The sequence below is a fragment of the Zingiber officinale genome, chromosome 1B (genome assembly GCF_018446385.1).
Source record: "Zingiber officinale cultivar Zhangliang chromosome 1B, Zo_v1.1, whole genome shotgun sequence".
NCBI classification, from domain to species: domain Eukaryota; kingdom Viridiplantae; phylum Streptophyta; class Magnoliopsida; order Zingiberales; family Zingiberaceae; genus Zingiber; species Zingiber officinale.
The window spans coordinates 112,161,906-112,170,809 of NC_055986.1; the positions used below are offsets into that span (position 1 = coordinate 112,161,906).

At 39.3% G+C, this 8,904-nt stretch overlaps 2 protein-coding genes and 1 non-coding gene across 5 annotated transcripts; 1 reads left to right on the forward strand and 2 right to left on the reverse strand.

The window, feature by feature from the left end:
- Positions 1-539: 539 nt before the first annotated feature.
- On the reverse strand, positions 540-4,187 carry LOC121972617. Of its 3 annotated transcripts, none has more exons than XR_006109347.1 (2): positions 3,641-4,187; positions 540-1,324 (listed from the first exon to the last, which is right to left on the reverse strand). XR_006109347.1 is itself a non-coding variant. In XM_042524273.1 (2 exons), the coding sequence occupies exons 1-2, from the start codon at positions 3,788-3,790 to the stop codon at positions 862-864; spliced, it is 630 nt and encodes a 209-aa protein (XP_042380207.1). In that variant the 5' UTR covers positions 3,791-4,184; the 3' UTR covers positions 540-861. The 3 variants fall into 3 exon arrangements, 1 of the variants encoding a protein (XP_042380207.1); XR_006109348.1 differs by having other exon boundaries at positions 540-1,373; XM_042524273.1 differs by having other exon boundaries at positions 540-1,341; positions 3,641-4,184.
- An 80-nt stretch (positions 4,188-4,267) lies between these two features.
- On the forward strand, positions 4,268-4,429 carry LOC121992957. Its single transcript, XR_006115033.1, has one exon. It is a non-coding gene; the product is annotated as a U1 spliceosomal RNA (small nuclear RNA).
- Positions 4,430-5,499: 1,070 nt separating this feature from the next.
- Positions 5,500-6,914, reverse strand: LOC122041070 (mitogen-activated protein kinase 9-like). Its single transcript, XM_042600619.1, has 5 exons — positions 6,509-6,914; positions 6,294-6,421; positions 6,072-6,187; positions 5,845-5,955; positions 5,500-5,770 (listed from the first exon to the last, which is right to left on the reverse strand). Exons 1-5 carry the CDS (start codon positions 6,912-6,914, stop codon positions 5,515-5,517), a joined length of 1,017 nt encoding a protein of 338 aa, XP_042456553.1. The 3' UTR covers positions 5,500-5,514.
- Between the last annotated feature and the right edge of the window lie 1,990 nt (positions 6,915-8,904).

Genomic DNA, 8,904 nt, shown 5'->3' on the forward strand with positions numbered 1-8,904 from the left:
GAGAGAGATCAAGCGAGAGCAAGAGAAAGAGAGTAAGAGAGAGAGGGAGCAAGTGCAATCGAAGGAAATTAGATTGGGAGAATAATTTTAGGATTTCGATTTTACTACGATGCTAGTTGGTACTCTAAGTATTGTTCACTTCCCTACCTGCATGTTTACTTACTTGTGGGGATTCTACTAAATTATCGAAGAACCCATGAGGATTTTACGTAGTGCTCACCACAAAATCCAATGTTATTAAGTAAAGAAGTAATGCTAGAGAGACCACTTAAAGGAATACCCTTTTCACCAAGGGCTCCATAGTCATAGAATCTAGATTATTCATCTACTTCCAATATTAAATTGGGACAAAGTCATTTATCCCTAATTAGTTATCCCCTTGCATTAAATTAGCTCCCTTTTAAGAGGATGACTCTAAAAAGTCCATTTAAAGGAATACCCCTGTCACATAAAGTCCTACGGTCATACAATCTAGAACATCTACTCTACAAGGTGACCAATCCTCTGCAATTCAATGCGTACACAACACCCACAATCAATCAATCTAGAACAAGAAATATACATATCATAGAATAAGGAAATGCCCAAATACAAAGTTCACACATCAACATCACATTATAATTACTTCCTACATCCTAGAGTCCAAAGATCTACTCCATAGCAAGGAAAATACAACCAAGAGATAAGAATAATAACATTTTACAACTCAAAAACATAGTAGAGAGGAAAAAGGATGCTTAACAATGCTTTACCAGTCTTCTCGAATGGAATCCTCGCTTGGATGGTGGATAGATCGTCAAAGTCGACGGTCCCCTAGAAAGGGGAGAACCCTCCTCCCTTAATTAGGGATTTTTGGGTTATTTATAGCCCTCCAAATATTTCAAAAAGGTTGGGAAATGGGCCCACGTGGCCCCTGCCCAGGACGTGACATAACTGTCCCTTTTTGGCACGATCATGCCTTGTCGGCCTCAACCAACTGATGCTAGCCAAGACACGGTTGTGCCTTTTAGGTACAGCCAAACCATGTAACTCTTTGGTTATTCTTTGGGAGGAGACACAATCGCACCAAAAAAGCCTGGTTGCACCATGTTGGTTGCTGTCGGAGGCATTGAATCTCCGGACAAGGCACGCCCAAGCTGTGTTAGCTTCAGTTGGAGGTAATAAAACTACGAACAAGGCATGGCTTGGACCTTTATGGATGCTAAAAATCCTCCATTCTTCAGTCAATATCGCTAGTAGGAGCTCACCTATGTCATGGGACACGGTCAGTGCATATTCCTTTCTTCCAAATCTTGCTCCATTGTTGCAATACATCAGTTTTGCTCTAAAAATATGTCCCATCTATCAAAATACGAAGAGAGCAGATCTCCGAACTAAAAGAGTAGAAGTAATAAAATTACATAAAATGGGATGTGTAAATGTAAATCATGCTCATGAAATACAAATAAATATATGACAAATAATGCCTAAAAACATATATAATCTACACATATTACACTCTCAGATTTAAACCTTTCCTGGTTCTTAAGCAAAACCTGTAATCTAGATTCATATGTGTGAATGGTGGATCATAATTCCTAGTACATCAGTCTAATCCTATCATGTAGTTTCATTGATGAGTATGATACAAAAATTATTTTAGTGTGGCATAAGTAGAAGTTATTCTTGCTTAGTGCAATGAGTGGCCAACTTTTTCAAGTGTAGCCTAGTCAAATTGTCAACTAACTGTGCTTCTTATGCTTCTGGCGATAGACACTTACCTTCCATACACAAAGTTCATCTCTCTCAAAGTCTACACAGGACCTCAAAAGGATTGTTCCGTATCAAAAGAAACATAACAATTATTTTTTTAACAATCTAACTTAGTCTCAAATGGGTACCATGTTAGTTTTCACTCACGACAACTATTTTTTATATTCTTTATTTTTTTTTTTTTGTGCTTGCAAGGTATAGCACTAGGACAAGTATAGGGATTTTAATTTTCCCAAATAAGTTTCCATGATTTGAGTTTATCCAGTAACCAAAATGTAGTTGAGATGTCACCTTAGAAGTAAAAGTACTAGTCCAGTTTTCTTTATCATAACTATTTTCAGAAATAACTACCATCAAAATCAAGCATGGTGTGATGAGATCCTATAAACTAGGACAATACTCAAACACTTACAGTAAAGACATTGTTCGCTTCATGCTACTATGGATAGGAAAAAAAATAGAACAAAAGACATACTAGCATACCAAATCATAGCAACATAAATATCTAGAACATGCGTGATAGCATTTTAAAATGAGGAACAAATAATCATGATGTGATGAATGATGCAACTAGAAACTAAACTAAAAGACAAACAAAATAAAAACAAATAGATCAAACCAAACAAAAGCTAACATATGTACAAACCTCCCAGACTTGGATACTTCATTGTTCCAATGAAAATAAAACTAATAAGGTGGAGAGGGAGGGAGATCGGGAAAACCAAGAAAATCAGGAAACCAATCCTTCTTCTTGTGCAAATGTTGATGGTACTTGTAGATAGTATCTATTTCCTTGCCTGTTATTTGCATTAAACCCCGATTATCCTCACATCTCTCACATTCATCCTTTTGATGATTAATAAAATTGGTGGCCAAATTGAAAAATTCCATCTCCCTCTAGAAGCGTTGCCGCAAAATCTAAAACTCATCATCCATCATGCGATGCTATTGCTCTAAAAGAACTGAATGCTTAGTATGATCAGAATGAAGAGTATCTATTGTGGTATGAAACTTAGAAAAATCAAATTCCGAATTGGTAGAAGAATCTCTAAGAGCCAAAGAATGTGTACCAAGATTGGGACTAGAGGGAGCATAGCCACTATGGAGTTCTCTAAGGGAAGGAGCAGGTTGAAAACTAAATTTCATCATTAGCCAATTGGTCTTGTCATGAATAGTAATAAAATCATAGTTTGGCAAACGTGGGGGAAGTCATCCTTCAAAATGTGACATTGGTGTTGGATCGAAGAGTTTTGCTAGAGTAAGCACACAGCGGAAAAAGAATAAACGAAAAAAAAGAATGACACAAGTAGTTTTTTATCTATTCCAAGGCTCATACGCAAGGGTGCTTTCGATAGACAATCCACTAGCAATTCGAAATATTACAAATGAAGTTACAATTGCTTTTAAAGGAAAATAATACCGATAAAAACTAAGGAATGACAAGAAAAGACAGATATGTTAAGACTATGGAACTCTCATATGGATATAAATGGCAACAAACCTCGTTCAATGTCCAATGTGGAATGACTATTTTTTTTACAAATAAAAAGAGGAAACGTTAAACATACTGATAACCCATTAAAAGCAGGTATGACACAGGATGATTTCTCATGTTGACAGCATGACTAATCGATATTAGAGAAAACTCAATTATTATGGGCATAATTTATAGGATTAACAATATCCAAAGATGAAATGGTTCTTAAATCTAATTTTACCAAGTAAAAAAAAAACAACTACAAACAGATCTGTCTTAATCAGAAAAAGTTATTTCCCCTAGTCATCGAAGGAATTGAACCGATGACAACTTAAAGCAGAAGGCTTCAGACTGCAAATCGAACTAGCCGAGCAGAGCTGGAACAGATTAATGTATAAAATTTAGTCATACCTGAGCCAAAACGGGTCTCGGCAAATTGGATCCCTCAAAGAAAGTCACCGCCTCCTTGCCGCTGATCCTCCCATCCCGATCCACATCTGCTCTCAGAAAGTAGGCATCGAACAGCCGCATATCCGGCACCTGATCCGGCCGAGACGCCATTTTCACACGAAAAGAAGCCGAACTAATAGAAAACCAGTCTCGGATCGACCACGAGGCGGAGCTACAACCGAGGTGAGCTTCAAAAATCGAAAGCGAAGCTAGAACTCAGAGCCGCCTTCTTCCACAAGACCGAGGAGGAGGAACCCGAGAGGAATACGACCGATCTATGTTCCTGGATCTGGATTCCTCCGATCGAGGGGACGAAGCAAGAATCGAGGGAGGAGGAGGGCTTTCGCTCGACCAGGAGACGGAGAAACGGGGGAGATCATCGCGGACGTGGAATTTTGGCAGCGGCGTTAGAAATGGCGATCGGCCTTGATGGACGGCCGGAGATGGGCTTGGATAGAGATCGAACTATAGACGGTGGACGATCATAATGGATCGGCGCTGCATTGGATTTTAGTCCCACATCTGTAAGTTGTGAGGGAGAAAGCGAGCCGAGTTGCTTAAGACACAGGCGTCGTCCAACTTTAGACCATACTTACCTGGACGGGGTCGACGGGCGATCATGAAGGTCCGTGGCCTAGATCAACAGCTTCCATTGCACTCTGGAGGCGCGTTGGTTTACCATCTCCCCAAGTGGGAGAGTGGACGTCATAATTTGTGATAGGGGGGGATTCGCGCCTGCGCGGCCCCTGCCAATTTTAATATTTAAAATTTTAATATCTAGGCTTCAAACTCGTTCCAGAAGACCTGTGTCTCTCTGCCAAAGAACTAACAAAATTCCATCGGCGTCTTTACCTTTTCTATTGCAGAGGCCTTTCTCTAGGTGCCAGTCCATTCCTTTTTTGTTTTCCAATGTGACTTTTTCTCATCCGTTAGTGTTGATACATTAAATAATTCACATGGATTGTTTTGAGGTCATTGATCATTTAGTCGGCATCTGTTATGAACAGCTTCCTTTCGTTTTTAGCTTTGAGTAGGTCTCGAGAATTGGCGAGGTTTATCTATTTTTTTTTTTTTTTTGATACATTGATTTGCTCGTGAACAACTTAAGCAAATGATACATTGATTTGCTCGTGAACAACTTAAGCAAATGTGACACAGACTGGAGAGGCTATGTCAACAAGGAAGGAAGAACGGGCATCGACAGAACAAGAAAGCAGCCAGAGAAAATCAAAACCTAAGATTGCTCTGAAACAAGCATAGATTAATGAGCTTGCAGAAATTTTTTAATGATAGTATAAACATCTTTCATATCTTCTCCAGGATGTTCATCAGTATCAAGTAATTCAATGTTAAAGCAATTAACACTTGTCAACCTTCTGCTCAGGTGTATCAAAACAGTGGAATTGTTATAGTTATGCAGATTTTCCTGCGATAATGGCCAGAGAGTACACAATTCAGAAATAAAGAGGCCTTCCGCTGCCTGGTGCAATCCTGTAGCAGATACAATTGCCACACAAATAAATATGACAACGGAGTGCTGCGAAGCTGATCTCTTAACCTCAGCTAAGTGCTTCTCTTGGGCATGCCATGACCAATATTCTATCAGTATCAGTTAACTATGAAGCATCTTGCACTGCATTTTGACTTTTCAAGAATAAAAGTAATTGTGTAGCTTGGAGGCAACCCATAGATCTTAAGATCCTATCAAGAATGTAAATCTGAGAACTTGGAAGCCAACCCGTCAACCGTATGATCTGTAGTCCCACTTGTTTCCTCCTGAAAGTATACAAGACCGTAACTTCTCCTGGTAAAGAATTTCACATAAACCCAATGCATCATGCTAATTCTTTATCCTTAAGTGCACTTATTTCTTTATCCTTTCTTTGCTTGACCACTACACACTTGGAGGCACTGATGCTTTCACTCTTCAACAAGCTACGTGCACCAATCTTTGATCTGTTTACATCAGTGACTGGCGGCTGATCCAACCTCTCCCCACTCTGTGATCTAGTATGACTTTCAAGAGTAGAGTGTCCTTCATATCGATTATTGTCATCTGCAGCTCTGTCTCTATTGGCACCAACTCTCTCCCTAGGAAAGCATGGCATGTGCTAAGAGAATACAGAAAGAGTTAATAAGCTATAGCTATTGTTTTAGTAAGGTACCTTGGTAAAGAGGCATTCTGTCGAATAGCAACGTTGGTATCACCTTTATTACCACAATGCTCTTCAAGATGAGCAAATTGCCGCTTAAAGCGGTCTACTCCGCTTTCTGTCCTTTAGATAAATGAAAGGACAGAAAATACATGTGAAAACTAGATTAGCAAAGTACTTATTCACAAGTTGTATTTCTGAAGCATTGTTTGATAGGTACAGAAACAACCTTACTTTAGATTAGCAGTGTTTTATAGATAACAACTGTAGGACCAGAAGCTACAAACCATCTTACTTTAGAAAAAAATGAGCCACATAATTCAGGAGCACGATACCACCTTGTAGCCACATAGTCCTATGGGAGGGAAAAGACAGGTTAGCAACATGCCAACATCAAAATTAAGCAACTATCCAACCACATTGTGACTGAGAATGCTTAATTACTAGAAGAGAGCACATACAGTCCAAAATATAGCTGATGGAGCATCATTGAATGCTACTCTGGCAAGACCGAAATCACAAACTTTCAGTTTGCAGTCTGAATTGGCGAGAATGTTCTTTGGCTTCAAATCTCGGTGAAAAACATTGCCTGCGCATAGAAGAGGAAAAATTGTCTGAATGTCCTTTGACTCCGCTATAAGTCTCATGGAATATAACGTTGGTAGTGGCCTTTGACCTGCATGGATATACTTAAGCGCTCTTAGAAGCTGGTACAAGAAGAATTGGTGGTGTTCAGGTGTGAGATCATCATTTGCCTTTATAACCTGATGAAGATCTGATTCCATTAACTCAAAAACAACGGAAATGTCTTTGAATTCCCTTCGCGATGGAGGAAGCATTATATGCTTAATTTGTACAATGTCAGGGTGGCATAGCAGCCTAAGCAACTTGATCTCTCTCAAAATTCGAGTGGCATCAGACACATGTTCAAAGACGTCATTGATCTTCTTGATGGCCACCCTCTCTCCGGTGTGGGTGTCGATTGCAGCCCCGACTACCCCATAGCTTCCTTTTCCAATAACCTCTTGCACATGATACCGGCTCCCTTCACCATATTCTGTGCAGAATTCATTGTCTAGCATCCCTGAATGGACGTGATGAGTTATGAAGTCAATGATAGAAAACAAGCAATTGACCAAAAAGACAACTTTAATCAGATCAATATTGATCTTGTCATCTTTATCATTTGAATTTTCAGATTTGTTTAAGTTTAAATTTAAATTTTTAAGTTTATTAATTATTTTCAGATTTTCTGTATTTTCTAAATTAATTAGATTTATTTTATCAGAAAATATCTTAGGGGTATTTTTGCAAGTATTGTCAACTACACTATTTTCACATATATTTTCAGAGATATTCAAATTAGCATGCATATTTTTTAAACTACTATTAGCAGGAGTATTTTGGTAAATATTACTAACCTTGAGCGCAACTCCTAATTCTGTAGGCTTTTCCGTTGTATCTGACTCGAGTCCGGATTCGATTTTGGCTTGATCGTCTAACTCTAACGACTCCTCGTGAAGCTTGGTCAGACATGTCCAAAACTCGTGGGCATCCTTGACTTTTCCTATCATGCAATTAATTTTGTTAGGTAATAAATCTGAAACTAACTTTATTACCCTTTGGTTTGCTTCCAATTTTTGTGTTGATCTTCTCAGTGCCAAGCCACTATGAAAGTCATTCATGAAGATGAAGCTTTCCATCTGCATCCTCCACAAATTGAATTCATGCCTCTCGTACATCTCATATGGAGGTGGTTCGTTGATGCTCCGTCCTTTTAGAAGAGATATTGGTCTTGCAAAAAAATAGACAAGAGACAATTTCCAAGACTTTGTCTTGGGGTAAGCAGTGTGGGAGATAAAGAAATATGCGTGAACAAAATAATTTTTTTTTAATAATTAAATATTAACAAATATTATTACAAAATTTTGAAAATACGATATTTTGCTAATACCGACCAATGGTGAAAAGATGAAAATGAAATTTTCGAAAATGATTTTAGAGGGAAAAAACGAAAGGCATAAGGATATTTTTTAAACCCAAACGATATCTATTTTACTTTTAAAAAGGACCCCCCTTGCTCGATTGGTGGTTGCACCAATTCAGAGCGGAACCTGGCTCTGATACCATTTGTTGGATCGAAGAGTTTCGCTAGAGGGGGGTGAATAGCGATTAAAAAAATTCTCGTAGAGTAAGCACACAGCGGAAAAAGAATAAACGAAAAGAAAGAGTGACACAAGTAGTTTTTTACTTGGTTCGGAGCCTTTGTCGACTCCTACTCCAAGGCGGTGCTTTCGATGAGCAATCCACTAGCAATTCGAAATATTACAGATGAAGTTACAATTGCTTTTAAAGGAAATAATACCGACAAAACTAAGGAATGACAAGAAAAGTGCGTTGTCGAAGGAGTGTCGCAGGAGCGTAGCACGACAGAGCAAGCAGTGGAAGATCTTCTCGTTGTTGTACTTTTTTGACTTCAGCCTTTACCCTCCTTATATAGGAGGTTCGGGGCGCCTGGATCCTTTCGGGCGCCTTGAATATGACGTAGCCAAGCCAATCACGAAGCTCCACGTGTCGACGCACGAAATGGATAAAGTTTGCTTCCGGGTGCCTGGATCCATTCCGGGCGCCCGGATCCTGTTTTCCAACAGCTTCCTTCTTGTAAGAAAACGTTAGTCCGGAGGCAAATATAAGATATATATTCTGCAAAATAGAGTATTAGCACAGTTTAAAATCAAACAGAATATTAATTATATTCCGTCTCCTCGAAACCGGAATCTAGTCACGATCTCGACTTAGATATCCAAAATGGGTCTAAGTCGGATTGACGGCTAATGTCCCCTTCCTGGGAATGCGTCCTCACAGTCACTCCCCTCCAGTGACTTACCTCCACTTACCTGTCAGACGTCTGGTTAGCCCTTCGACCCATCTGGACTTCGTGTCAGCTACTTGGTCGGCCTGTCGACCTAGCTGAGCTTCCCTGCAATACTGAGCTAGCATAGTATTAACAAAATTCAAGTATAACCTAGGGTTACCTCCTAGGGTTGCATAGCTTCACTCACTAGGACTTCC

Bases quoted from the DNA above. Each gene is read 5' to 3' on its own strand.
- LOC121972617 (XM_042524273.1), bottom strand. From the start codon at position 3,790: ATGGCGTCTCGGCCGGATCAGGTGCCGGATATGCGGCTGTTCGATGCC. The intron at 1,342-3,640 runs GTATGACTAAAT...GTATTTTGATAG, and splicing joins CGAGACCCGTTTTGGCTCAG to ATGGGACATATTTTTAGAGC.
- LOC122041070 (XM_042600619.1), bottom strand. From the start codon at position 6,914: ATGCTAGACAATGAATTCTGCACAGAATATGGTGAAGGGAGCCGGTAT. The intron at 6,422-6,508 runs GTCAAAGGCCAC...TTCTATGCGCAG, and splicing joins GCTTAAGTATATCCATGCAG to GCAATGTTTTTCACCGAGAT. The intron at 5,956-6,071 runs CTAAAGTAAGGT...ATTTATCTAAAG, and splicing joins ATCTATAAAACACTGCTAAT to GACAGAAAGCGGAGTAGACC.